Source organism: Penicillium citrinum (genome assembly GCF_028827155.1).
Source record: "Penicillium citrinum strain IBT 23319 chromosome Unknown utg000002l:1.0-3833315.0:1.0-3834789.0, whole genome shotgun sequence".
Taxonomy (NCBI): Eukaryota; Fungi; Ascomycota; class Eurotiomycetes; order Eurotiales; family Aspergillaceae; genus Penicillium; species Penicillium citrinum.
The window spans coordinates 708,450-736,086 of record NW_026622687.1 but is presented as its reverse complement, the minus strand read 5'-3'; the positions used below and the strand labels follow the sequence as shown (position 1 = coordinate 736,086).

General features: G+C 46.8%; 12 protein-coding genes across 12 annotated transcripts; 4 read left to right on the top strand and 8 right to left on the bottom strand.

Annotated features, from left to right (window-relative positions):
* Window positions 1–386: 386 nt before the first annotated feature.
* N7469_002136 (uncharacterized protein) lies at window positions 387–818 on the bottom strand (the record flags this gene model as incomplete). Its single annotated transcript, XM_056641056.1, has 1 exon — window positions 387–818. The coding sequence occupies one exon, from the start codon at window positions 816–818 to the stop codon at window positions 387–389; it is 432 nt and encodes a 143-aa protein (XP_056503550.1).
* A 1,009-nt stretch (window positions 819–1,827) lies between these two features.
* Window positions 1,828–2,901, bottom strand: N7469_002135 (uncharacterized protein; the record flags this gene model as incomplete). Its single annotated transcript, XM_056641055.1, has 1 exon — window positions 1,828–2,901. The coding sequence occupies one exon, from the start codon at window positions 2,899–2,901 to the stop codon at window positions 1,828–1,830; it is 1,074 nt and encodes a 357-aa protein (XP_056503549.1).
* A 2,073-nt stretch (window positions 2,902–4,974) lies between these two features.
* On the top strand, window positions 4,975–5,802 carry N7469_002134 (uncharacterized protein; the record flags this gene model as incomplete). The annotated part of the gene is made up of 2 exons (XM_056641054.1): window positions 4,975–5,178; window positions 5,224–5,802. The coding sequence occupies 2 exons, from the start codon at window positions 4,975–4,977 to the stop codon at window positions 5,800–5,802; spliced, it is 783 nt and encodes a 260-aa protein (XP_056503548.1).
* An 897-nt stretch (window positions 5,803–6,699) lies between these two features.
* On the bottom strand, window positions 6,700–7,138 carry N7469_002133 (uncharacterized protein; the record flags this gene model as incomplete). Its single annotated transcript, XM_056641053.1, has 2 exons — window positions 6,700–6,859; window positions 6,981–7,138. 2 exons carry the CDS (start codon window positions 7,136–7,138, stop codon window positions 6,700–6,702), a joined length of 318 nt encoding a protein of 105 aa, XP_056503547.1.
* Window positions 7,139–8,175: 1,037 nt separating this feature from the next.
* On the top strand, window positions 8,176–8,728 carry N7469_002132 (uncharacterized protein; the record flags this gene model as incomplete). Its single annotated transcript, XM_056641052.1, has 2 exons — window positions 8,176–8,557; window positions 8,610–8,728. 2 exons carry the CDS (start codon window positions 8,176–8,178, stop codon window positions 8,726–8,728), a joined length of 501 nt encoding a protein of 166 aa, XP_056503546.1.
* An 884-nt stretch (window positions 8,729–9,612) lies between these two features.
* N7469_002131 (uncharacterized protein) lies at window positions 9,613–10,337 on the bottom strand (the record flags this gene model as incomplete). Its single annotated transcript, XM_056641051.1, is given in 3 exon segments — window positions 9,613–9,958; window positions 9,971–10,183; window positions 10,291–10,337. Coding segments are annotated over 3 exon segments (606 nt in total), but the record flags the coding sequence as incomplete, so codon positions are not given.
* Window positions 10,338–10,410: 73 nt separating this feature from the next.
* On the top strand, window positions 10,411–10,746 carry N7469_002130 (uncharacterized protein; the record flags this gene model as incomplete). Its single annotated transcript, XM_056641050.1, has 1 exon — window positions 10,411–10,746. One exon carries the CDS (start codon window positions 10,411–10,413, stop codon window positions 10,744–10,746), a length of 336 nt encoding a protein of 111 aa, XP_056503544.1.
* Window positions 10,747–11,216: 470 nt separating this feature from the next.
* Window positions 11,217–11,712, bottom strand: N7469_002129 (uncharacterized protein; the record flags this gene model as incomplete). Its single annotated transcript, XM_056641049.1, has 2 exons — window positions 11,217–11,315; window positions 11,431–11,712. The coding sequence occupies 2 exons, from the start codon at window positions 11,710–11,712 to the stop codon at window positions 11,217–11,219; spliced, it is 381 nt and encodes a 126-aa protein (XP_056503543.1).
* A 7,094-nt stretch (window positions 11,713–18,806) lies between these two features.
* Window positions 18,807–19,316, bottom strand: N7469_002128 (ankyrin repeat domain-containing protein; the record flags this gene model as incomplete). The annotated part of the gene is made up of 1 exon (XM_056641048.1): window positions 18,807–19,316. The coding sequence occupies one exon, from the start codon at window positions 19,314–19,316 to the stop codon at window positions 18,807–18,809; it is 510 nt and encodes a 169-aa protein (XP_056503542.1).
* A 2,453-nt stretch (window positions 19,317–21,769) lies between these two features.
* On the bottom strand, window positions 21,770–23,455 carry N7469_002127 (transposase; the record flags this gene model as incomplete). Its single annotated transcript, XM_056641047.1, has 1 exon — window positions 21,770–23,455. One exon carries the CDS (start codon window positions 23,453–23,455, stop codon window positions 21,770–21,772), a length of 1,686 nt encoding a protein of 561 aa, XP_056503541.1.
* Window positions 23,456–24,507: 1,052 nt separating this feature from the next.
* N7469_002126 (uncharacterized protein) lies at window positions 24,508–25,515 on the top strand (the record flags this gene model as incomplete). The annotated part of the gene is made up of 1 exon (XM_056641046.1): window positions 24,508–25,515. One exon carries the CDS (start codon window positions 24,508–24,510, stop codon window positions 25,513–25,515), a length of 1,008 nt encoding a protein of 335 aa, XP_056503540.1.
* Window positions 25,516–27,344: 1,829 nt separating this feature from the next.
* N7469_002125 (uncharacterized protein) lies at window positions 27,345–27,575 on the bottom strand (the record flags this gene model as incomplete). The annotated part of the gene is made up of 1 exon (XM_056641045.1): window positions 27,345–27,575. One exon carries the CDS (start codon window positions 27,573–27,575, stop codon window positions 27,345–27,347), a length of 231 nt encoding a protein of 76 aa, XP_056503539.1.
* Window positions 27,576–27,637: the final 62 nt, after the last annotated feature.

Below are 27,637 nucleotides of genomic sequence, written 5' to 3'. Positions count from 1 at the left end.
CATTGTTAGTAAGCAGCGAATTTTTCGGAAGTCACGGTTTAGGAGCCAGTATACAATAATTCATATACTCATCAAGAGGATATGTAAAGTCGCCTTAGCGCGTAAATGGGCGCTCTTTGGGCTCTTTATTACATAAAAATTGGTGTTGTCACATTGCACGCTGTCACAGCAAGGATCTTAGCCCAGGCCGTATCTTTCATTTCGACTATCCTTCTCTCTCTCATTCTTTCTCTACCAGGAATAGCTTTTAGATAAATATTTTAGGCTACGATATGTACTGTACCAAGCTATGAATGATAAAGCCATCTAATTTTCTCAATTGAAGAGCTGAAGACCGAGACAGAGAAGGTAGATGCTGAAAAGTCTCTATTTTATCACGTCACCCGTCACAATTTCATGTCAGTCTGAGTGTCAGACACGCAGGATCTTGCAAGTTCAGTAAGTTCAGCACGCCTGTGAGGCTTGGAGCGAAGCCGCCGAATCCAACTTGCACGGTCATTGCACAATCCCAAAACGGGCTTCCTCTTTCCAGCATCGCTGACGGGGCCTTTCCTGTCACTGGTATTGAATGGCCTGGTCACCAATGACACGTGAGAGCCACAAGGACCTTGGCGAATTCGCATCCGAAGAATCGTTTTCGGTTGTTCAAAGTCAGTGGGGCTTGGATGGCGATATGGAGAGCTCGTAAGTCGTATGTCCGAGTGTGTCTGGGCCACTTTGGCCTTTCGTGGAGAAGCGGAACGGCTACATGGTTGAGGGATCTTCTCAGACTTGACGCACGCCTTAGCATAGCAAGTCTTCCGGGTGCACGGGGCCATGATGGTAGCAAAGAATAGTCTTGTCGTGATGTGAAGATCAAAACTACCTGGTGGTTTGTAGAGTATTTATATTCGGCCGGTGTTGCTGTAAACTCATAAGAAAGTCATATACCAGAAAGATGATGCCCAGGTATCAGTATTCTGCTCTTTCACTACCCTCATTATACATTATACAGGAAGTGTCAACTGAGCCGACTCTCTAAGCCACACAAAAATAAATATGATGCAAAGTTTAAGTAAAGAGATTTAATCTCGTTGCCTTAAGTATTTTGGTCTACAATGATAGCCATTTTATTTCTTGCTTGCCTTTATAGTTGGATCAAGCGCGGCCTATATTTTCTGACTGTTTTATTTTTTTCTTCCTGATCAATATTCGTTATCGGTTGAAGCCAATAACAAAATTTCTATAGGCTGTGGCTACCCAGACAGCCCTTACAACACAGGGTACGAAGAGCGAGGAGTATTTAGGTCTACCGAAGATCGCACGGGAAGTGCACATACAAATGTATGTATCAGTCGAGAGGTATACTTCCCTAAAAATACTGGCATTCAATTGTAGTGGTACGTTGCTCAACACAAGGGTTTTGATAATCTAGAGTAGAACATTGGGATTCGTACATTCTTCGGCTTCGGCTTCAAGGAGGATTGAGTATTTTCAGTTCATTTAATCGAGTGTTGTATTACATTGGAATTGGAATTTCAACTATAGAAGAATAGCTATGGCAAGATTGGTTTCTGCGTAGTTCATACAAAACATACTGTCTTGTGTACGCTAACCCACGTAACTCTAATTTTCAGATAAGGCCTTTATTATAATAGCGTCTTCTTTTCATTTATTCCCTTTTATGCCTTTCGTTCGAGCAAAAGACACCCCAGAAAGCCAATCTAAATTTTATGTTGCCCGTTTCTGTGAATGTGACTAATTCGGCAGACCGTTCTAGCGTATACTTTCATCCCCAAGGCTCTATGAGCTGCTCCAGCTTCACTTCACGCCTGAGCCAGCAAACAATCATACATCAGACTTTGCCGAGACACACGATCGTGAAAGCTCCAGCTCGCTCGTCTGGCCGGACCAGTCGCTGGAAGCATGAACTTGGCAATCTTCTGTGAGGCTGGGCAGAGGGTAAATGGCGTCTATGGGGTCATAACTCTCAATCGACGTCCCATTTTGTGATCCTTCACTGTTTTGCTGCTCTTGAGCCCCGTTAGACCGTGTGGACTCGTTTCGCATCCCGCCGGACAACCTCGAATGGGTCAACCTCGCGCTGGACGCATTCGTATCGTCCTGCTTTGGCTCTGGAACCTGGACGGAGACTGGAGTAAAAAAGTATGAACTGAGTCGGTTCAAAACAGAGAACTCCAGCTTGAGCTTGATGCTGTACACCACCGTCTTGAAGCTGACCTGGATGTAGTGGAGCTTGAATTCTGTCACAATAAGCAGAATATTCATGAACACGACAAAGGCATTGACGCAGATCGTATGGATGAGCACTTTGCGTCTGCCAGGCCTTGACACGGCGGGGCTGACTTTAAAGAGGAATGAAGTGCAGTAGATGTAAAGACTGTAGATGACAAGCTCCTGAATGCAGAATCCGATTAATTGAATCCGATCAAAAACTGCAGCGGGCCGAGCAAATTCAGGTTGCCCGTTGCTGACGCCAAAGAACAAGACTGTCATTGGGACATGTAGAGCAACAGCGTTCATGATAATCATCCACAATACCCATCGGGGATTGAATCTGATGAATGCAATCAGATGGAGCCGCGAGTACAGCACAACCGCATGGCCAGTCACCATGGCATACCATCCAAGCATGAAAGGGATGGACGTCGCCAGGTTGGAAGATTGAGAGATAAATCGAGCCATAGCGGGAATAGCATGCACAAGAATCCCCCAGGAGGCGGCTTGCATACTCCAGAAATACAAGCCACGATGTTTTGGGAGGGCGTCGAAGGTGACCAACCCGGTCTCCAGTGCATTGTAGGCACCAATGGAGAACATTGATACTATTTGAACGATACCAATGTTTTCCATGAGGAGAGCACCCACTGCGGGTGGTAAGCGTGCAACTGTGGTGTCCATAGTGATATAGGCTTGCAACTTAGTGGGATGAAGATGGTTCTGCTGGGCGTGTCGGCTTGGTAGTTATACGTGATCGAACTTCTCTGCAAAGCGAGGATAGGAGCAGAGTCTGCTATCGTGATATCATATTAATGGGGCCTCTAGTATCCTGGCAGCTCTAGAACAGCTTAGACTCTATTTATCGGTGACAATGAATTCATCTCCTGGGAGACAATGGGTCGGCCGGCGGTTAACTGAAAATTTTGTTCCATGGTCTCTATCAGCAACCGCCGATTGTCGATCTTATCTTCGTACCTTGAAGGGCCTGCCTTGTTATCCAAACCAGTCATAATTTTGTTACAGTGGACATCACCTTGGATGAGACTTACAAGAGCCAGAACAAGATTCATCCCAGGAGCTACTTCTTTCTGACGAATGGCGGGTGATTGAGGCTTTCCACCGCACAATCGGGTCAAAAGTGTATCATATTTGGTTAGCCACCACACACTCAAGCTATAGTATATGCTTGTCCTCTGATATTCGCCTACGGCCCAGTTGGGTGATGCAGAAGATTCTCTTCGCCATTAGCACATAATCTACTTATATTGGGCTCTAAAGTGCCGAGTATTTCTATGCATTCAACCCCACGCCACTCGTTAGAGTAACGAGAAGGCTTTGAAGAGCGTCCTAAGCGATATTTCCCATTATCCGTCGTCTGAACCTCGTTGGTGCTATATGACGATCAGTACCAATAGAGTGCATAGCTCTAATTGTACTGTGTACTATACATTCATAGAATCTAGAAAAAGGTTTTAAGCGCCCAGGGGTCTGAAAGCCGTGGTTTCCAGTGGACCTCCTCCAAAGTTTGGCTTTCGTCGGGTTCCCCAGAACCGTAAACCGAAAACAGCCATGACTCAGGGATACTTTTTAGATTTTGACCGAGTCAAGATGCAATTGTATATGATGTATCACTACAGGAGTTCACTCCGACAATATCCGATTCCGTCATTCGGCTGTGTAGCGCGTGCAATCAATTACTATCTCAATATATGTAAGCCCAGAAATATATTCGAGTTCTCTCAGAAGATATGGTCATGGCCATTTATAGGAAGAGGGCGCAGCTTAGTCGCCTTTCCACAGGGTAGCCGTTGACCAGAAAGTCAGACTAATTAGCCTTGAAGTGGAAGCACCCTTTTCACACACCGAGGCGCAGTATACTGCGGATCTCATCAGAAAGTCTACAAACCGCAGAGCTCAAGACCATTGCCTGAACTGATTGGTCTGTTTTGCGAGTGATTTTGCGTAGCAACAACGAGTAATTCCAAATACATTAACCATAGAACGTCGTGTTTCAATATGAATGCTACGATCCTACAATTCTCCAGTCTCCCGGTGCAACCCTATTACATGATATTCATTGTTTCATTCTGGTCAGATATGAACGCGAAGCCATTGGCTGTAATATCAGCGGGCTTTGCCTGAAACACACACCGGGATGCCTGGACCTCAATGGATGACTGCCCCTATCAAACCATTGTTCTCTCTTGAAAAGTCAGGTTGCTCAGGTAACTCCCCTGGCTCCACCTCGTTTGTTTCCCTATCCTCTTATTTCCAGTACCAATCACATTCACAAGTTTTTCAGTAGTTTTTGAGTCACAATGTCCTGAGAATTTCATGTTTTTGCATCAGAGGTTATTTTGGAGTGAAAAATCTTCCGAGCGGAGATATTAACATTCATCCAATGCATCAATTATTACAGCAGTCTCAAATACAGCGATCCTAATCGATCAGACATCAGGCAGTAAATTCCGGCAGTGTAGCAAGATCGACCACTTTATGCGGGCCGGACGATCATGTACTCCACGACGATCGTTGCCGTTTTGTGCGGCTCCACTTGTCCCGCGAAATCTGGGGCATTCTGATTTCCTCGCGATACTATGTGAGTGCCATCAAAATTATTCTGAAGGGCGGATAGTTCGTTTCACATTTTATTGCAGCTCCTGCCCTGGTCTCCACAGAGCCTCTATAAATATGTGGTTGGGAAGATTTGCAACCGATCATGTTCATTTTCTCTCAACTCCTAGTAGCTGCGCAATGGCAAACAGTGCTAGGCATTCTCGAAGCCATACTGGCAGGGATTCTAGCAGGTCCAAACCACGCACTGGTGTATCCGGAAACTCATCGCGCCGCTCGGTCCAATCGACCATCTCGGAAACTGATACCGACTCTGCCTCTTTAAGCCCGACCGCGAGCAGAATAAGTGTAGGTTTGATTACCTCATCGCCTAACAATACGATGGTGAGATCATGAAAGTTCCAATAGCCTTTGCTAATGTGATACTAGAAAAGCTCAATGGAACGGTCCAAGAAAAGGCGCCTCGAGTCTTCCCATCGCAAGTGCTTTGATATTATCGATCGCTGTGCCCAAAAGTACCAGAAGGTGGTCGCAGAGCAAGAGGCTGACAAAGCCAGCATTGCCCAACTTGTGCAAGAGCTCCGGGATGAAAATGCCCGAGAAGCATCAAACGCTTTGAAAGCCAATTCTGAAAAGGAAACAGCAGTTGCCGAAGCTGAGCGACTTACAAAAGAAATTTCGCAACTGCGGCAGCAGCTGGAGTCTACAAATACCACAATGCAGGACCAGGTGGCATGGGACGATATACAGCCAGTCCTGCATCAGACACATGGCGAGCTCATTTCGGCTGCAACTCATTTCGGGAACTTCATCGATACTCTTCAGAACAAACGACTGGCATCTTTCTTGCCCAGTACGGAAGTACTCAGCGGCAATTGGCCCGCCCACGGTGGTCCCGTAGGAGCAACAGACCCGGCTGCGCTCCCCGGATTCTCCGGATTAAGCAACCCGCCACTGTTTGATCCACACGTGTCGGGCTCGGTGAATCATCAGGAATCGTATGCTTAAGGATCGACAGGGCGAAGGGCACATGGAGAGTTGGCGGACCACGTGGTCAATAAATTATACGGGTAAAATTTGGAAGTACTGAAAAGATTTATTTCTACCATAGCATGAACGATAGGACGTAGCTCGTTTTGCGGACAATTTTTCAATGAAATCAATTTTCTTTTGTTCGCTGCCGAGTAGGGCCGATTGGAGAGTACTACGAATCGTATCGTCGACCTTCCTTGGTTCCATGGATTCAATCGGGTCTACCCTTTCGTTTCCCAGGGAACCGTGGCTGTCTGCCTATGCGCGTCTTGGCCGTGTAGTTTGTTTGCACGATAGTACGAAGCATTCGACTGAACCATGGAAATCTCGACCGAAAATCATAATGTTAGTCCCCACTTCATTCACACCGACCCAACTGATGTGAAACCAATCGCTTTTCCCTTGGGGATTGACGCGCCTACAGTTTCCAAAGGGTAGTAATGTTCTAGAACAAATAGGACTTAATCTCGACGATACAAACTGAAGGGCTTGAAGGCCATTGAGTCTAGCATAGTCCACACTGGCTCTACAGTACAAGAATTGGACTTGTCTGTCTGTATGGTCTTAGCCCACCCACTCACATGCTTCTGTGGTTATTCTGTTAAATTAAGAATAAGAAGATGAGACAAAGCGCGAGATCGGAGCCATTCTACCCGATCCGTTACAACCATACACAAACTATGGCAAGTGGGAATTACCAACCTAGGAAAGCGATCCAGTTACATTTCCAACGTGTCTATAAATTACAGAAATAACGGTTATAAGCCTTTGCCAACACTGGGATATAACACAGCGCGGGTAGAAAATAACACGATCGGCGACCGACACGCCTTTAGACAACGAGTCAGTACGTGTTGGATACAGTAGCGGCAGTTATTCCTTCCATCGATTCTTTTTCAACACCATGGGCTCCTTTTTGTCCAAATCTTTCACGTGAGCCTCCATGGCAGCCAGTCGGCTCAATATCTCGGCCATATTCGCACGAGTCCTTTCATCCCCGCCATCCTGAAGGCTCAAATACCTCTCCAGAAATCTGTATCATTTACCTCAGTAAAGGTTTCAGTCTCGCTGCGTAGTAAATGACTTACCGCATTCTGGCATCTAGACTTGGATGCATCAATAAGAATTCAAGGATATCGGATTTTGGTACTCACTCAGAGACACATTCCAGCGCAATTAGGCCATAGTCGCCGTGCGCATCAACCTGGACTGAAGCACTGGGCTGACCTATCTTATCCTCCGGCTGTATCTCCCAAGGTCGCCAATGGTAATTGTTCTGACTTTCAGCTTCCCTTTCGAACTTTTTGTCCATTGCTGTTTCGTAACACGAATCGTCTTCGCTGGGAGAATTTGCTCTGGGTCTTTTCGTTCTGCCTCCGTTGCTCGTTTCGGAGGATGATAGAGACAATGCGCGTTTCAGTCCGCTCCGAAAGGTTCGTCGGACATTGAAAAGTGATGATCTTTGTTCAGTAGAAGGCATGGATAGACTTGCAACAAGTAGACACGCGATCTGCTCTCACGGTTTCCTTTCAGATAAGGAGATGGCACGGAGAGGACAGACGAGGCTTTGTAGTAGCAGACTGTGAATCGTGCCAGAGCGGTCAACTGCATGTGGATCGAGAGGAAGATCTTGCCCCGCCGATCTACGCTGTCCGTATCCGAAACTCTATTCCAACCGTAGTCATTTTAGCGTCTAACCGTATTCAACCTTCCGATGTCGCTATTGAAGCCAAAGATCGTATGCGTAGTCGATACTGACAATGAAGTCATAATACTGGGTCGATTCATGATTCACTCTCATTGCTCAACTGAATACTGTAGACATAGTTCAACAAAGTAATTGTTGACCAACTATCACCAACGGGGCTAAACACCAGGGCGCCGTAGTTGAATCGCAACGTCAAATGGTGTAAACCAGGTGATGTGATATACGCATGAGACCAAATTGTTTTTTCGATCTCGCAACCCATAAATAGTCCTTCCGGTGAACTTGTTGGGAAACAAAAACAAAAGTTGAGCATCGTTGAACAACACTAAACACCGCAGATGAATGAGGATTCAGAGTTTACAAACGTAACCTTGGGCCAATGCTCGTTCAACCGTGTTTCTGAAAGGTTACATTTATCCATCGTTTCATTGTCCAGTCCCTGAGATCGCCAATGATGCCGAGGAACCGTTGAGTTATATTTTACGAGTCTATGGCCAGTATTCGTCTCTTCACAGCGGTCGCTTTTGTGAGATGCCGAAGAATTAAACGCCAACGTATCCGTTCTCTTTGGGATTACTTTTCCTTCCCAAAGGCTCACAAATCGACCTGTGCTCAATCTTTCACCGCTCCTTGTTCATTAAATGTCTCAGCATAGTTCACAGAACTGGCCACAATGGGAGGAGGATAATCTTCTTCCCTGGCTGGATGCTCACCGCGAGCTTTCTTGGGAAGCCCGTGCTGAGGCGTATTATGAGGAACTTGGCATCAGACGGAGAATCGATTCGATCCGGGGGAAGAAATACCACATCCTCCGAAAACGACGTCTCGCTCGTGCAAAGGCGTCAGCGCAGCGCAAGGATCAGAAGCGGCAACGACGCCTTCGACGGCTTGGAGGGCCCAGAAAGGGCTTCGCATCACTCTCGAAAGCAAAGGATGATAATATCGACCAGTGGCTTCAAAAAATCCCGTCGGAAGGGCCGATCTCTCCGACAAGGAAATCTCCCACAGAAGAAACTCCGTCCGGTAAGGTGGCACTTCCTTTGTGGGCTGCTCATGCTAACCTCCTGTGATCTAGTCTACACTACACCCGCGCCTGAGTATCCCCCGCCGCAGGGGTTTCAGTCCAGGTCTGTGCTCTGGGACTGTGTGCATCGCATCTGTGCAACCAAAGGGCTCTTCCTTCACCGACAATGAAGATCCGGGGTTGATGCAATTTCAGACGAAGGGGTGGTATCTTGTGCGGGAAGAGGGTAGCGTCGATGTGGCAGCGGTATTCCTTTCGGGTACATCTTATATTCCAGCGAGCCAGAACCGACCAGGAAGCTCTTGTAGGGGTGAGTATGGTGAGAGACTTGTGGCTCTAATCTGTGTGAAGAGCACGCTGCCGTTCTGAGCTGAGCGCGGTCAAGGACCACCCGACTAGGGCCAAATTGCACGATCAGCGGTTACCGCTCGCGGGTTTTGATACGGATTTATATTTGGACATGATGTATCCTTAACTTTGAATCTCTAGCCAATTTCAATTTTTCTTCAGCTAGTCAGGCCCCTGGAGGAGGTGTGACCAGATTAGCTCTTCAGTATAACAATCGAGCAGGCCTTATTTTTCGATGGCTGTCGCCATCATCTATTGAATATTGATGATAGATATCAATCTAGCAGATTACTGGGGTACAACTTGCAGATCCACGGACTCCGACGGCGAAGAATTCATTGCCAGAACTCGGTAGTACAGTAATCCGGTCTACGTGTTTTTTTTTTTTGGTGCAACTAAAAAGGAAGCGTTGGTCCAACGGCACGAGATGCCTTGGTCATCGCCGTGCTAACAAAACCGGGCAACATGAACAGAAGACCGGGCAAAGGTGATTTTCAAATGTCGCCGCTGCAACCACCGTCATATTTTGGATGCGATACCCAGCATGGGGAGGCGGAAACCATGGATGAACGATACGCTCCCAACGGAGCAAGAGAAAGGACAAACTTTGAAGAACCAAACTCTTTAATGATATTACACATGTTGTCTTCGCAAGTCAATTCAGTAATAATCCGGAAAGAATACAGACCAGCCGGTGAACCGCGCCTTACAAAAGTTCAGTCTGCAAGAACCGGTCAACTTCTGCTACAAAAACCATTTCGACATATCTTATAAGTCTGGCCATTCTGTCGAAAAACCCACTCGGTTGAGTGTTCCGACGTTTGTGTGGAGCTGGAGTGGCCTGCTGTATCTGCTGTGACTGGGTCTGCTCCGTCGACATTGACACCACGCTAGACTTCGGGAGTATTTCCTGGAGGAACCAGAAGAGACAGCAAAGTCTCTCTGTTTCAGGACCTTTGTCCATGCAGAGACAAAATTTGACGGCAGCACGGTTCATCTGAAGCAGACTATCCCGGTCTTGGGGTAAGCGATGAACGGCCGCATGGCGGATGCTGGCGACTCACGCAGATCCTGAAGAGATCCAATGTTTTTCCAAATTTCTCACATGAAATTTTCGATCGATGTTTGGTAACAAATTCAAAGACTCGATGAAGTTCCAGCGCCTCGGGGCACGTCCAGCCAACCGCCAGAGATTGCAATGGAAGCCATCGGTGGACGAATCGAAAAGAGCAAAACTCGAGGCGCCGTTGCAGGGTTTGGAGGATCCGATATTGAGCCTGAAAAGGGATTGTTACTATAGCTAGTCCGATCATTGGATACAGAGTCTCAATTAGCTCTCTTGAGGGCGTTGAGCAAAGGCATACGATCTTGGGTTTAGACCTACATGTGACGTTCCGCGCCTGGCAATGTTCCAGGAAGTGCTTCAAAGACCTAAATCAATTGGAGTCAATCGATTGTCAGAGGTACATTTGGATCTACTGATAGCTGTTCAATCGTGGAGACCATGAGAGTTGGACAGCAGCGACGCCTCGATCGGGGTTGGACGACGCCTTGTCGCGACGACGGATACGTCGAGATTAATTTTATTGATGGAACATTTTTGGCTAGATTTGGGGAATGGCTCGGCAAGAGAATTCGGTTCTTGTGTGTTAGTTGGCGTAATTCAGACGGGGCGATGTTGGGTCTAACATTGGTTGAGGCTCACATGGACCGGGTGAGCTATGAAGGAGGAATATTCATCCTCGAGGTAGAGGAGAGTGGAGGGAAAGCAGTCGCCAAAGGTACTGCAACTCTCCCGATTGGCGCTATTTTTGCGTCTAAGGCATCCTTTGTAGTTTAATCTACCCTTTGTCTTTTGATGCTAGTTCCGATACCCTATTCAGACGATGACAGATGTAATGTACGGGTTCGTAGGACGTCTTCAATTGACAGGTGACAGGCTTCGGTGAGACGGCATGTTTGACGAGAACTCCAAAGATTGCAGCTTTTTCTCAGCTGAAGTGAATTATTAGATGCAGAACAAAATGATCTCTTTCGGAAAACCACACTACAAGCGCTAGACCGTCACATCAAGCCTCAGGTTCAACACACATATTATCTGAGATGATAGCAAGTATACTTCCACTTGATAACTAGCACAAACAAACTATCGACAGCAATGACAATAACCGTATCAAACATGCCTGAGCTCTTTAACGGGTACTGTCCTCAAAAGAGACTCGTTTTCTTTTGCGATGCTCAACTAAAGATGTCTGAAGAGAGGCAACTACCTTTTTCACATCATCCAACTCTTTTCTGAGGTTGCCAATCTCAGATGCAAGTTTCCTCTTCAGTAGGCGCTTCATTGCCTTGTTTTCCAGTTCTCTGCATATCTCCGTCAGCCTTCCTCTGGGCTTCAAACAAGCTTATCTGGTGCACTTACTTCAATCGATCGTCGGTGCTAACATGATTCGTTAGTAAAGATCACTTAAGGGTAGAGAATAAAGCTGGATATTTGAGCTTACTGTTCATTGGCATGACTTACACGTCTGTGTAGCCGGGATGATGAGCTGTCAATGGCTTCCATTTTTCTCCAAGGCTTAGATACAGTGCCTTTCTCGTCTCTGTTCACAGATTCATCGTCTCTGTCAGGTCGTTTACCATTTTTGATCATCTTCTTCGCGGTAGACGATCTATGTCGGCGTGAAATCGCTTCTTTTCCACAAGAACTTTCCTCTGTCGAGCTTTCGTCTTCTAGCAGTTCGAGCAATTGAGAATGAAAATCGTCGGGTTTGGGAACAGATGATTCAGAAGCAGGCTCTGCCATTTTAATTTTCTCGACGACGCGAAGAGGTTTTAAAGTAAAATTGAAAGGACTTTGTGAAGAAATGTTTGCTTTTCGGGGGAAATTCCGAGTGAATATCCATTGGGTAAAATGGCTGTGAGTCTTCCGAAAATCCATAGGAACTTGATATTAGTCATGTTTATCACCGGCAATGTTGACCGCAGAAATGATCGATGGGCATGAACGTTGAAGACAGTCGTATTCATCACTGTAGAGAGAAAATGCTTCGCCACTTGTGAAAATGTCCAACCAAGTTTGACGCATCACTCGGTAGATTACACACTGTCGCAGACATCACTTCCGGTTAACGGCTCTATGGACCTCTAGGCTTTCATTGAGAAGACCGACTCATAATTTCACTCACGGGACGGGTGAAACGACGAGACGCTTCAGGAAAATCATCTTTCACTATACTGCCGCTTGCCACGAGGTCTTGTACATCGTCACCATCAATCTAAGGTGTAATTCAACAGCCATCGTCAGGGAACATGGTGGGAAAGGAAGCATCGACAGGGTTTAAGGCATGCAGAGACAGCTACGGTCACAAAAGATCAGACACACGCTACAGATTCGGGCATTCCACTTGTCAGCTAATTTGAAAGCTTATTCACCTGGTCAACCACGTTAACTGAACGAGTGATTGGCCGAGTCTGGACCTTCGGCAGCCACGGTTCCAGGTGGGGCAGTCGACCCGCCCTCTGCAGAAACGCTAAAATTTCTTATTTCAACGTTGATCAACCGCCTCAACGCCCAGCAAAAGGAGCGCTCGCCCTCTATTGGGTCTGCCACGATTTACGCAAGTGGTCGCTATCGCAGACCCTACTTGATTGGCATAAAAGACGCTCATCTTCCGTCGAGAAGAAGATCAGGATTTTCCTCTTCACACTCCGTGGCCGCGAGGCCTTGGAGTGTTCTTCGCGGGATAGGCTCCGCGTTACCAAGTGTGCCTCGCAGGGATAGGATCCGCGTTACCAAGTGTGCCTCGCAGGGATAGGCTCCGCGTTACCAAGTGTGCCTCGCAGGGATAGGATCCGCGTTACCAAGTGTTCCTCGCAGGGATAGGCTCCGCGATACCAAGTGTGCCTCGCAGGGATAGGCTCCGCGTTACCAAGTGTGCCTCGCAGGGATAGGCTCCGCGTTACCAAGTGTGCCTCGCAGGGATAGGCTCCGCGTTACCAAGTGTGCCTCGCAGGGATAGGCTCCGCGTTACCAAGTGTGCCTCGCAGGGATAGGCTCCGCGTTACCAAGTGTGCCTCGCAGGGATAGGCTCCGCGATACCAAGTGTGCCTCGCAGGGATAGGCTCCGCGTTACCAAGTGTGCCGCGCAGGGATAGGCTCCGCGATACCATGTGTGCCTCGCAGGGATAGGATCCGCGATACCAAGTGTTCCTCGCAGGGATAGGCTCCGCGTTACCATGTGTGCCTCGCAGGGATAGGATCCGCGATACCAAGTGTTCCTCGCAGGGACAACTGCGAAATCAAGAGTCTCCGCAGGGACATCTGCGAAATCAAGAGTCTCGCAGGGGGACGCTGCGTTACCAATTGAGACCCGCAGGAGAGTGCTGCGTCAACAAGTTCTCCCTCGCAGCAATGAGCCTTGCGATTGTAATGTGTGCTCGTTCTGGCGACCCGTGGCGCCGCGGTCCTCGCTCTGATCCTCTGGCGACAAGCAGGCACCTCTTCGTGGTGTCAGAGACTAGTATTCGAGTCCTTTAGGGGACTCGAAGAAGCCAAGTCCTGCTCCCAATGTCCATAGAAATCAAGAACCTCCAGGCAGACTTCGTTTCATGCCTTCGGCCTGTTCCAGAAATCGATAGAAATCAAGAAAATCCACACAGGCTTTTTCAAGCTTTCGACCTCCTTTTGTCAATATTACATTCACGTAATGCACGTAGCCTTCGATCGTCCCCAGAACCTATACAATGAGCGCTCGCTTCATACGACATAGCGTAGTGAATTGGGCCATTGGGCTCGCTGACGCGGTATGTGCCAGCGTGGTTCGTTGCCGGTGAATGCCGCTGCCATCCAGAGTAATCAACATCCTTGTGAGAGTTCTGTCTTGGCTGGAGTGACGATGAGTGTGTGGGCTTGGTGATTATTGATGACAAGGACCGTGACTCGTGGTCATGGTGAGTTGACGGGAGGCGTTGGGTTTGGTGGGGCCATAATAATCGTTGCTGGTCATTGCTGGTCGTTGCTGGTCGTTGCTGGTCGTTGCTGGTCGTTGCTGGTCGTTGCTGGTCGTTGCTGGTCGTTGCTGGTCGTTGCTGTGGTCGTTGCTGGTCGTTGCTGTGGTCGTTGCTGGTCGTTGCTGGTCGTTGCTGGTCGTTGCTGGTCGTTGCTTGGTCGGTGATGAAGCTGATGGTCGTTGACGGTCGGCGACGGTTGGTGACACGCGGCGGGCCGGGCTGAGCGGTGAAGTATCCACCGGTAATCAACACCCGCCTCAACACGGCCGTCCCAGGATCCGCGAGGACTGATATGCGGCAAGAAAATACTGAGTCTTCGACATGAATTTGATGGTACAGATAGGACGGCGACCGAATGTCTTCGGCACAAATTGATTTTGACTACAACGTGGCACACCATTTAGTCAAATCAAGTTGCATATAAGTTAAAGGGCGTGGACTGAAGGCATGCATGGAATAAGATGGATGTATTTGTAGAATACATATGTTGTCTGTACTCAATTCGTCTGAGTGTACATTGTGGAACGATCTTCTCGGGTCGAATTTATTCGTGTGTTCTCTCGATGATAGACTGTGTACGGGCTAGGATGTATGGCTACATTGCCGCCCGCTTACCGACACATAATATATATCTCCAGATTGCAGCAGCCATTCATGACTGGAGACAAAGTACGAGAAGGAACACGATACGAGAAAAACCACCAATTACCTCTCGAAACGCTAATGTTTTATCTACCCATCGGTCTCTAAGTATTATCCCAAGTATTATTTTCTCTTGGTATGGCCGAATGAACAACGCTACTGGAGCTGGAAATGTTGACTTCGGATATGGCTGCTGCTGTTCTCCGCGGGATGGTGTGGGAATAAGTAAGCCAAAAATTTACCGCCGCGGCCGAAATCTTTTTTGGCCCAGTCGAAATGGCATACCTGAAACGACGCACGGGTTCGATTCCGGAACAGGGCACTCAATTGTTTTTTGGGTGGAATGACGGATCTCGCTCATCAGCTGTCTTGGCACACCAACGTGGCTCCTCGAGCCATTTCCTCAGTAGTCTTTTATGATGTATCATACAAAAATTGCTTACGCCTTGACCTCGAGTGGATATGGTGAGTTCATACTTCCCGTAGTATGGGCATGTCGCCAAAGTCAACGGGCTGAGATCGAGTGATCGGCCTGCGGCTTCTTCGGACGCGTGTCGCCCCGCGGCGCATTCACATGGCGCGCACGCCTTTCCCAAGTCGCGTTGGTGTCAGCCGCTACGATCGTAGGAACAAGAACGTCTTTTCCTTTTCCTCTCCATCTGATTGGAAACCGACTTGTATCTTTCGGACTAGCATCGGCGAATCACGACTTCGTGAGGCATGCTTCTTCGAGCGGTCCGCCCCCTTGGTGACACTGAGGAGCGTTCGGTCGGTCGGCTACCGGTGGCATTCAGCATGCCATAGTGTCGTACACTGTAGCTTGAGAGAATCAATAATCATACCGGCGGTCTGGACACGCGGTCAGCCGGGTTCCGAACTTTTAGGGATGAAAATGTAACTCGCCAGCTTTAGTTCGTCGTCCTGATTTCAATACGGCTAAAAGATTCTTCTGCTACACTTCCTCGATCAATCATCAATGTCCAGCTTAACTCGCGCAGCTCGGTGTACTCTCGGCCTGTTGGGATTCGTAATAGCGGCCATGAAGCCGTATCTCGATTGGCTGTGGGAAATGTCTAATGAAGACCGAATCATTGCCTATCTACATCAGCAACATGCCCAGTGTCAGAAGGTGGGACATACTTACCATGATAGTAGCTTTATATCGACCATGGGTGATCTAGAGATGAGGCAAGTGTCAGCTCATCTATACGCAGGAACAGGAGCAGCTCTTACTAGAGAAGACGGCTGTGGGAGCGGACGGACATTCTCAAATGCGCAGTGGTATGCCTTTGCTGTTGGAACGGACACGGCCAGTGGCCAGTGAAGATGCAGTTGCACCAAATCAAAAGGCGCCAGAGGAGGGATGGTAATTCGACTGGGGCAAGGTATCCTCCGTCAGCGTTTGCTTTGTAGCTCGATCTGGGTAGCTTCGGTTGATGCTGCTTCGGAGGGAACCGTGGTTTCGTAATGGTCATTGATGGAAGATTTCTCTTTCTTGTCGAAAGCTGCGATACTCATTCGGTTTTATGGATGGATCATGTCTGCGGACAAGGTTCGGAGTAGATGTGGACAAGAGAACAGAACTGTCCTGTTTACTATCACAGTTAGCTCTGGATCTGACAGGGTCAAGCGGGGAGATGAGAGCAAATTGCAACGTTACCGCGTGGCTGATCAGGAAAGGGAGACTTCCTGGTTCGGGAGCAGAATGCATTGAGTAGGTTGCCGTTTCAAAGCATATCTCGGAGCAGAAGGAGAAAATCGAAATCAACGGCCCGACTCGTCTTGTCAATGCAAGTTTGACAATCGCGCTGCGGGTGAAAGAGACATCAGCAATACTTCATGAAGGACAGAGAGGCCACGCATGAGGCAACTTACTAGAAATGGGCTGGCTCGTGGGACATCCAAAAGAGTTGACTTCTGATCCAGTGAATCGTCAGCAAGGCTTAGTCTTCGACTACCACAATGGTCAAACTTACCTTGCCCGTTGCTGCAGCGCGCGACTTTCTAGCAGGGACAAAATCGGCTGCAGAATTCGATCTACAGTAGACGGAATCATTAGTAGGTGGATTACAAGGGGCCGTCGTAACTCACTATCCTGGCCGCTGGGCTATTCCCAAGACGACTAATGTTGGTCAATAACCGCGGAGACGCGACTGATCTGATCTTTCTCACGTCAGCATGGCTGCGAATGACCGGCACACTCTACTGACCCACCGTCACAGACTTCAGTATCAAGGGTAAGGAGGCTAGGGCGATACAAAAGGTCAGTCCGATCACAAGTGCATAAAATCTCAGTCAGTCCGTACCAAGAGTGGCTGGCGAAGTCGAGGGCATTTTGCACCGAGTCGACATGAGGAGGATTGAGACAAGATGTATGAAAGACTGTCCTGTGTGGCCCAAGGCCAGATACTTATAGCGTTGCCACCAATCTTCCAACCCAAGTCGGTACAAGGATCGTTGCATATTTCAAGTGGTCAACAGGAATGGTCCTCCGTTTTTAGGTGGCTATTCACCATTGATTATCAGCGATAGTCGGAGGTATTGCAGTTTCTCACTATTGGTACCGTTTCAACATGCACAAAGATACTTCAGATTGCGCTGATCACGCTGACAGCATGTTTCTACGTTCATCAACATGTGTCTACAGTTCATCGCTACAGGAAACAGCGCCGCTCAAATATTAACTGGCTATGATGACCTATTTCGCTGATCAACCGTTGAAAACTGTTCATGTCGTCGCCGTCTCTTTTCCTTTCTTCTTTTCACCGTTTTTTGGTATCGCCACGGAGCAAAATTTGCAGTACTCACGTTTCTTTGATGTTGCTATCTGTTCATCACCACTCGCAAAACATTGGCTTTATTCACGCATATTTCTGAGCGGCGGATAAGCCTCACTGTTACTATCGATTTTTACAACTGTCTGAGATCGATGTTCTCGAGCACTGGCCAGCCGCGTTGAGCCACTGCGGACATTATCTTACCGTCCGAGCCCCTTTCAGGGATCACGTTGAATGCGAAGATATGCTCATTCTCTGCAGATAATCATACAAAGACATTGGCTTGAATTGGAGCGTCTAGCTCTCGTCGACGCCCTGAATTCAGTAGTCGGACAAGACTGCAAAGAGCTACCCGCTAATCCTCTACACAAAGTGCCCAACACGATGATATGTAGACCATATACCGTGACCTAGTGTGGCTTTTATGACCGGGGTTTCTCAAGATTAAGGGCGTCTTAGGACAGACGTCTCAGAACGGGAAACCTCTCAGAACAATGCTCTTGTTGCAACCTCACTCTCAAATGAGAACTATTCCTGAGAAGATTGGTCAATTCCGCAATCAAGATACTCACCGCTGCCGCTGTTGCTTCATCGTCCCACCGTCCCGGCTACAGCTTTGGAAGCCATGAAAACCAGCTGCTTCAGCTGACCAAGTCCTCCAGGGCCTGCAAGCTGGTCCTCTTCATGCGCGGATATCACGAAAATGGCATTGCTGCCATCGACTGAGGCGGCGCGGTAACAGTGGCCTGGACGGATACTGTGTAGGTGCACATCGTAGAGAGCATAACTAGTCGGGGGTGGAAGTCTGGCCCTTTGAGATGCCAGTTAGGAGTCTCACAAGATGAACCAGCTGCTGAAACCATTTGGTTGTTCCAGGTGGTTTTGGGACATTGCATATCTCCCGAGTTTCCTATCCTGACGTTGAAGAGGATGCCGCCTCAATCACAGATTGGGGATCAAACAGAATTATGGAAGTCTGGAATGACGCAGAGAAATTCAAAACATACAGTACTGAATGCCATCCTTGCATTCAATGTTAATGATAAAGTTTTGAGACTATGAAGCTGCTTCACGATTTACGTGTTGAACGAAGTCTACCGTACATTATTTTGCCAATTACTGTTCCAAGATACTGACACCCTAACCCCTCGCCATAACTTGCTAGCTAGCACCGGCTCATTCATCCCTGGAGTTGGTGAAGTAGGTTTAGTTCATTCTCAAGTACTGGCCGTGTAAGGATGGCCACATTCAAGCAATTCCAGATAAATTTCAAGTGTCCATTGAAGCAGCCCCTGTTCTCTCCTCGTAACCCCTTCAAGATCCAGCCACTAAGCCAAGACGGTGACAATACTTGGCTTGAAGCTTTCACCAAAGACTTCATTGGCTAGTCTCAGTATACCAATCGTCTGACCTACATACATGTACATGTACTATTCTTGGAGTCGAGCAGCTCCATGCCATCGACAGCTTAAACGCGAGGGCGAACGTATCGGAGTAAGCCCGTATAAGTCAACACCCAGACCCAGGCTAACTTGATACCCTCCAATTTGACATCCTTCGCGCCCATTTCTTTGAGGTAAGCCTCGGTGTGTGCCCAGCTCCCCCTACTGGGGTCTGCAGCGTTCGAGAACCATGTCAAGGGTGTGCCACCCTCGTAATCCAATGCATTGATATTAGCTCCTCGCTCCAATAAAACTTTTGCAACCTCCAACGAGCAGTATTCAATAGCCCAAGAGAGTGGTGTCCGTCCCCACTGGTCCCGAGGCTCCACGTCTGGCTTACTTTCCAGGAGATACGAAAGGAGCCTTGTGCAGTTCCCCATGGCAGCGTAATGTAAGAGAGATCTCTTGTGACAATCCAATCTCTTGAATTTTTCTTGAGCCCGAAGCGACAAACGAGCTTTCTCAACAAAAGCCACCAAGCCTGGATTACGAGCAATGCCTTTGATGGCTTTCAAATGCTCAAACTCTGCGTTCATCCTCAATGATGCAATTAGACGCAGAGAATTTTAGCTTGATCGATAGTAACAAGCTTCTCGAGTGAGCTTGGACGGGGATGAATAGAAAAATTGGTGAGATCGGTCGAAGGCGATCTGAACAAAGAAGAGAGTAAGAGAATATCAAGACACTGAGAGCGTAAGCAGCAACCGGATAGAGTATTGAAGGATGAGAAAATCTCCATGAAAGCTGATAAAGTAGAGATATAATACATCTAATATACTTTACGCTTGTCTGGCATTGGATGAAATCAGTGGGTTGAGGACAAGTGAAGATACTGGTAGGCATCTTTTTTGAGGTCTGTTCAAAGCTACTGATTCGATTACGAACATTTTGAATACTTGAACTGCTCCTAGGATTCTTGACATTTTCGAAAATGGAGATAAACAGACTTGTAACGTTAAGCTCAATTTGAGCGCATAGAACCCCAGGCCTCATCTATTGCCGGGCAAGCGATAGTCCCCTTAGCTTGCAGATTGGCTATGTCAACACCCAAGGCCCCAATGTGAGAAATTCAGCGATGAAAAAATTTGTCTACATCACTGTTTTTCGTACAGTATACAATATTTGTGTCATGAATATCTCCGGGGTTAGTCCCAGGGGCTGACTTAAGGCTATAACAAGATACGAAGAGAAATAATTACCGAAAAAGTTTATGAGCAGAGCCGATCCCGTACAAGTTGGAAGACCATATTGATGCATCAAACAAAGTTAATTGTTTCGCGGTATGTATTCCATGGGGATTCGGTCCGCATGATTAAGTTACACAGGAAGTGTTCTTCTTCGCTACGGCAATCTGGGGCAAGCCAAGGCCTTCAGAGCGCCACGAATGGTCTTTCTGTCATTTGCAATGGTAAATTTTCAGACATGGAATTAATTAAAGACCATGACAATCCAACATTGATAAGCTGTTATCGGAAATCCATTTTTAAGAATTCAGCATAGCCGAAAATTTGTTCTATATTGTTTGAAATTCTTACAGTACTGTATTTTGGTCTATCTTTCCGTTGAAAATGTGGTCTCCTTTGTATTAACAACACCGACGTTGGAGCGGGGTCAGGTGCGTTTATAGCAGGGCACGTACCAGTTCCTGCAGGAGAAACACAAAAGGAAGGCCATAATGTATATATGTCGTACCAAACAGAGTGGCCGTGGCAAAATATTGCAGATGGGTTTTCTTTATCAACCGGAAAATACTTCATAACTTTTGGTAGTCGAATGATGAAATTTTCGGTGCGGTGGGCAATGAAGGGTCGGCGGACACACTGAGTGGTTATCTTCATCTTGATACAAAAAGCCATCCTTCTAAAAGGTCTTCCGAACATTGGCAAGATCAGATGAATATCCATTTATATCATAACCAAATACAACCTGAAGTACTCACTATTATTTTGAAGTCAATTTCAGTGTCTACTCAATAGGTTTTTTGAAATGGGTACAGTATGATGCAAGGTGTGTACAGTAGCATGATATGTAAAGAACCAAAGAATAGAACTGGGGCATCAAACAATGGATTCGTTTGCAGAGAAGTGCGTGCTGATGGTTGGGCAATCTATGGACTATTTTCGCTCCTCTACGTGCTATGAATAGTGATGAAACTTGACTGCATGGCAAAGTCGCAAGTCTCGAGATGCAATGCATTCCTTGATCCTTTTTCGGGCCAACCCGTTTCCAGGGCCGACCGGTGGCTTTGTAATATTGAACGGTTCGTGGATGCTTGTTTTCATCACTGCGTACGCCATCAGGCCAAAGGCAACAATGTTGGTCAGCGACACCTCTTGTAAACGCGACCTCTGACACGTTGACTCAGGGCCATCTCGGAAGCCACTGTTTAACAGTTTCTAGACATGCAATCTCACGTCTTTTACGACGCCGAAACCGTTTTCCAGTCGCCTAGCAGCGCCCACACAAAGCACTACATAGGCATATTACATTGCGTGGAAGATGCCAGGCCCAAATGGCCGCTCTCGGCGACAGTTCATGAGCAGAGCTGTAGGTCTTTATCAATGCTGGTCCACACCGTCGAAAGACTTTTCTGGTGTTTAAACAATAGAGCCTAATCTCGCGGCGTTTAACGAACTGTCAACCATGTCACGATAAATTCATTACACATATCATGGGCTATGGAGATCCCATATTGTGGATACAATTACCACTTTGCTTCAATATTTGCCAGCTTTCAGGAAATGTAGTTATGCCTAATCAAGGAAATGACTAACTAATTAGTATTTGGTTAACTAACTAATGTAGTGGGGGAATATCGGCCTGCCTTCCAGTAGGAGGATTATGTAAGGGAATTGGCCTAATTTGGAAGGGAGCTTATAACGTGGTTCCTGGTTACCCGAGCGTCCCTCTTACTCGAGCGATGCTCCGAGAACTTCAAATTTTGTAATTTTTTAATCTCAACCCCCAACATCAAAACGTGAATTATTAACTAAAAAACCTTTGTAGGACATACGGAGTAGATATGTCCTTTGGTTCCGCAACCAGAACAGGTGACCGGGCGTCGTACAGTAGATACAGGAGGTAATTCAGGTTCAAGTGGTGGCTCAGCAACATCGTGTATGGAAAATATATATTCACTTCCACCAGGTTTTTCCACCACCATATCAGGTGCAATTTCTTCTAAACCTCGTAGACTGCCTTGATGCTTGATCTGCTTCTTACTAGCAGCCTTCTTTTTTAACTGCTTCCTATTGGCAGTCTCTAGTTTAGCGTAACGATCTTGTATGAAGATGAGCTCGTGAGCTAGTCGAATAGTCATATCATGCGACCGGTCAATAGCTCGTTTAAGTGGCGAGGTCATAGTCTCTGATGAAGGTTCAAGTCCTTTCTTGATCCTAGAATTCGTTTTTTGCAGTTTTGAGAGGCTCCAAAGCGTATCTAGATCACTAGTACTGCTAGAAGATCCTGGTCGTGGCTCCGGTGGTTGAGACGATGGAAATGATTCAAGCTGAATATTAAGCTTATCTAGTACATGATTAGCATCTAAAGGTACTAGACCAGCGCCTTTAAAGCTATTCTGTATAGTCTGAGCCTTAAAAGCAGCTTCTCGGGCAATAGGATAGAGTTGAATAAAGTCATCTTTATCAATAGAATTAACACCAAGACGCATCTCTTCCATAACAAGCCCTCCATACACCCTTTTCAAGACTGCAAAACATCCAACATCAAGAGGTTGTAATAAATGAGATGCATGAGCAGGCATACAAAGAGAGATAATATCATTCTCTTTGCAAATTTGGTCAAATTCAGGCGTCAAATGGGAAGAGTGTCCATCAAGAATCAACAATACATATTTCCCTTTTCGCTTAGGAAGATTGGATAAAAAATGGGTTTGAAGCCAATCTATACCAATTTCATCGGTTGTCCATCCATTAGAGCTTTTATTCAAACTCCAAAGTGGTGGTTTTGTAAGCCAACGTTCCAAAAAAACCTTTCCTTTGAAAATGATATATGGCGGAAGCACAACGCCATTAGCACCAATACACTCGATAGCAGTAACCCATGCCCGATTCCCAGGTTGTAAAACACCTCTTTTGCCATGGTATTCGGCAGAAGTGATTATTCTTTGAGTTGAACTGATTCCCATTGCAAATCCAGACTCATCAAAGTTGTAGATATCATCAGATGTGATACCATATTTTTTGATAGTATTTTCAACAAGTTTAAACCAGGAAAAAATAATCTCAGGATCCTCAGAAAGAGCTCTCTCATAATTATACTTTCGAGAGAGGCAAGAGGAAAGAGATCGGTGTCTTTTGACAAATTCTGTGGTCCAGTTCTTGCCAACTTTCGGAGGGGGATCAGAAGGTGTCAATTCACGCGATCGGAGCATCAACATAGCATGTGTGAGAGATGCTCCTCGAGAATCCATAGAAAGTAGCCATTTTTCCATAGACTTCTCTTCCAAGAGAGTAAATTTATGGCGAGGATGTCGAATTTCATCCCAAAATTGTCGCCCGTTAATCCGGTGCTTCAAGGTTGAGACTGGGACGCTAAAAGCGCGAGCAGCAGCAGCAGAGGAATATTGACCATTTTTTAGAGCCTGGATAGCTAATAAGAGGGGTCCCTCTTGCTGAATTAATTTTTGAGATCTTTGAGAGCGAATTGGTGGCATGGTTAATGTTTAAAAAACTTAGGTTGCTCCAGATGTGATTTTGTTTGATGTGTCGCTCGGGTTACCGGGACGCTCGGGTAACCAGGAACCACGTTATACATTCATTTAGATAGCACCTTTAGCATCACACAGAGATCAGCTACACGAGTTACAGTCTATTCGAGAGAGTGTTAGCAGATAGCCCTAGTTGGGGTGTTGTTTACCCTCATCCTTCTGCCCCATTCGACCTGCACGTACCGACCGTGCTGCCTCGAGCATCCCATCCCGTTTCACTAGATAAGCCCGCAACATGGAGAGTAATCTCAATACAGGTAACTTACCCAATCACATTAAATAGCTCATCCTGGATAAGGTGGCTACCTACACCACCCAACCCACCTCAAGCGGCAACTCTAAAATGCATACCCGTCTAAACAGCGCGGCAAACCAAAAAAAAAAGTCCTTGGCCACTTCTCCCTTTCAATCCCCGCCACTTTCGCCTTTTCCACTTGCATTTCCATTCGCAAGGCTTGAACGTGGTCCTGCACCGGTTCCACTTCTTGGTCCACACACCACTTCAAAGGGGGCTCACAGTATCGGCATTTTGCCGTGTCCCCCAGACGAATGAAAGACGAATGGAGCCATTTTGATGGGGCCACGGGAAAGTACCCTGATATGGACACCCAGATGATTGCTTTACGCCTTCACATTCGCTACTCATTTGGGTGGGGTGAAACAAAAATAAACCATTCTCCACCATCGCCATTTGCACAGTTCTGTATTTCATCTCTGTCATTCACTGCATCACCAGAGATAGCAAGGCCACTTGTTGTCTGAGACAGGGCGTACTGGTAGCAGTGTGGTCATTGATCCTAATTTCCAAATGGGCTCACTGTCTAAGCTCGCACACTTATCTACAAATTCAAACCATCCAGACCTGTATGAGAATTTTGAAAATCATGGAGCGTTTACCAAGCGAATTGCTCCTATCTATTGGTGAGCATACCTAACAGCAAACCAAGCGTGATTTGAAGTTGTGCTGCCGGGGACTCCATGATGTGTTTCAACCTTTGATGTACTCCTACATCTCTTTTGGCTCGTTCACTGTCGCACCTGTTCGTTTAATCATACGTCTCTGGAGAGACACAGAGCTTGCCAGTCAAGTGCGTCGCTTGGATCTGTCGTGGACCGGCTTTGACAGTGGTGAGTATCCGTTTGATGGGTTTTTTGAGGACGATGAAGCTCTTGGTTTCATTGAGACTGCATTAGACGAAATATTCACGCCAGAAGAGAGGGATATGAGAGATATGTGTGATGATGATGAGGGCCTATGCCCGGAGGCATGGATGGGTCTGTTGCTCGTTCGGATGACTCACCTCCAGACTCTTGGTTTTGGCCACGACACTTCTCATCTTATCTCTGATATCCTACGCAAGGCGGCGAAGCGAGAGCAGCCTTTTAATCAGGAGACACCTTTCCCACACTTAGAAGAAGTCAGAGGATATGTCGAATGTGAGCCATCTTGGATTTCGTCGGATTTTCTCCAGCCTTTCTTCTATTTCCCTGCTGTTCGCAGGATCCACGGGGCTGGGATAGGCGATTTCGAAAATGAAGGTAGTAAGGCCTCGTATGTCCGACAGCCCTCCTGCCCAGTCCAGGAAATTTCTGTGGACAAAGACTACTGGTGCCGGGGTATGCTGGATTGGCTTGCGGCATGCAGGAGACTTGAGCATATTAATATCGGGGTTGAGATGCACCCAGATGAATACGACATAGCTTGGGAGCTAAAATTCAATGCTTCGCGATTTTGCCGAGCTCTTCTTCCCTTTAATCCGACTCTGAGGTCTCTTTGCATTCGTTATGGTGATTCGTACGAAGATTACATGAGGGAAAGAGATGCCAATGATGATGTGTTCGGGTCATTCAAAGAATTTTCTGTCCTACATCATCTCACAGTACGGCATGCCCATCTCATTGGACTTCCCTTCCACCATTTAGACATGAAGTGGGATAGGGATAGACAATCGCTTGTGGAAATCCTTCCCAATTCACTCAAAAGCCTGTACCGCCTTGTGACTTGAAATCAGGTATCTTAGCCAGTCGGACTTCATTTCGGTGTTTCTTGAGCTCTTTAAATATGCTCATTAAGGTCGGGTACTCTTCAAGGTGCTGCCGTATAAGCGCTTTGGCATCTTCGTCGCCAACCAACACGTATGCAAATCCGGGATTATGAGCTAGCCAAGAGACGGCGTCGACAAGATTCTCAGAGTCGATTTCATGACTGAAATTGTTGGATTTTGGGGGTGTAAGGTATGTCTGCCATATTTTCTCAGGAAGAAGAGAACGCCAAGTTCCATCAATGAATGGGTACTTCGCTGATTGTAGTATATACCCGGCACTGCAAAGGGACCAATGTGTTTGTGTAAACTGTAGTGAGCAGAAGAAAACATAAAAAATATGAAAGAGACTATGATAACTGCAACACTCACTACACGGCCTTGAATTTTCGAAGTCGCCAAACAGTGATTGCTGAAGAGACGAGGGATTCAGTAGGGACGAAAAGCGACCAAGTTGCTCTTGAAACATATTGCAATTGGCAGGAGAATGGAGTGGCGAAATACAAGCGAAGAGGGAAGAAAAGACAAAGGTGATCGTGGCCATGTCGACTGCTCAAGGCTACTGCTATTTGCGTTTGCCATCGTGCCCGTTGTTTTTCCAGCTAGCTATAAGATGCTTGAGCTAGGGCCACAGTCCGCTAGAGCGCTTGTCTTACTTGATTTACTTAGACCCAAATCTCGACAAGGAATTGTGGATTTTGATAAGAGATTTCACTCCGTAGCGACCATAGGGTAAGCCAAAATCTATCTATTGCTAGCTAGGACTAAGAGTGTTTCAGCCGGGCCGCACATATCCATATTCGGAGGCTTAAAATAGCTTCTTGACTGAATCACAATAGGCTATGTGTGGATCTGCACTGCCGCATGACCTTTAGCCTGTTGCCAGTTTAAGATACAGTATGAGCACTAACCGTAGAATATCCATTGGGATAATCCCGTGAACCCGAGTAAAGGCTGGCTGCAAATACTGTGGCCCCTGTCTTAGCCCTATCTACATGTAGATCTCCTTCAAGGCTAATGGCGAGGATTCTGACTGAAACAAATTGCACCACAGGCAGCGAGTCGGTGGCACGTTGCTATTGTTCTGATTGAAAGGAAAACAATTGAAATCTTGTAATTCCAAGGGACACAATGCCTATATGCACAATAAGAAAATCATTATTTTTATTCCATTCAATCGATTCCACGCAAACGTCTCGGAAGTTATCTATCTCCGATGGTGCAGCTTCGCTCCTGATCTGCATCAGCAAAATATGGGCCCCATCGGCCGCCCCTCTAGTGATCTGATCGACGAATGGATCTCATTATGGACATGACACGTCTTGAATCCTTACGCAGTAATTGCATGCCACCGGTTACCAGCCGGGGGGGCTATGTGGGTCAAGGTTGAGATTAAGTTCTAGGTGATGCCGTTAAAGTGGTGGTGTTGCAAAACAATCCATGGCTTGGCCCCGGGACCTTTTTTTTGTTCTTTGTCACGATGACATCCTAATGCTATTTGGAAATTCACTCAAGCAAACAGAGGTGCAGGCGAAAGTCTAAAGAAGGATTTCCGCAAGAACTCTGTTTTTGTCTTTGAAATAGCCTATTCACTCTATTGCATATAAATTTCTGCTGTGCTGCTGGATGAAGTCGATATTGGAGGATATGAATAGGCTGTGATAGTTATATGGTACCTGCATTAAGTAACTTCCGCTTTTTTCTGACACAATCAAAATGATATGATTCTTGATCCAGGTATATGCATTCTCTCATAGCTATTTCTTCCTCTTTAGAATAAAAAATGCAAGTGTCTATCCGTGACTCTCCTTAAGGTTAGCGAGAAAAGCCATCTGTTCCTGGACCTTTTCTTCAATTTTCTGAAGACTGCCTTGGAGCTCTTCCATTATGACTTGCATCTTTTCTGCGGACCGCAAGAAAGCTTTTGCGGTTTCGATATATTCTTTGCGTCGTAAGGAATTCAGAGAGCCTGTCTTGTCATCTCCGATACTGCGCTCATTCTTGTCGCCCGTCTCCTCTGTCATGTGAGAGTCTCCATCAATGAGACTAAATCATGAATTCGTCAGCAAGAGCAAGCGGCGTTACC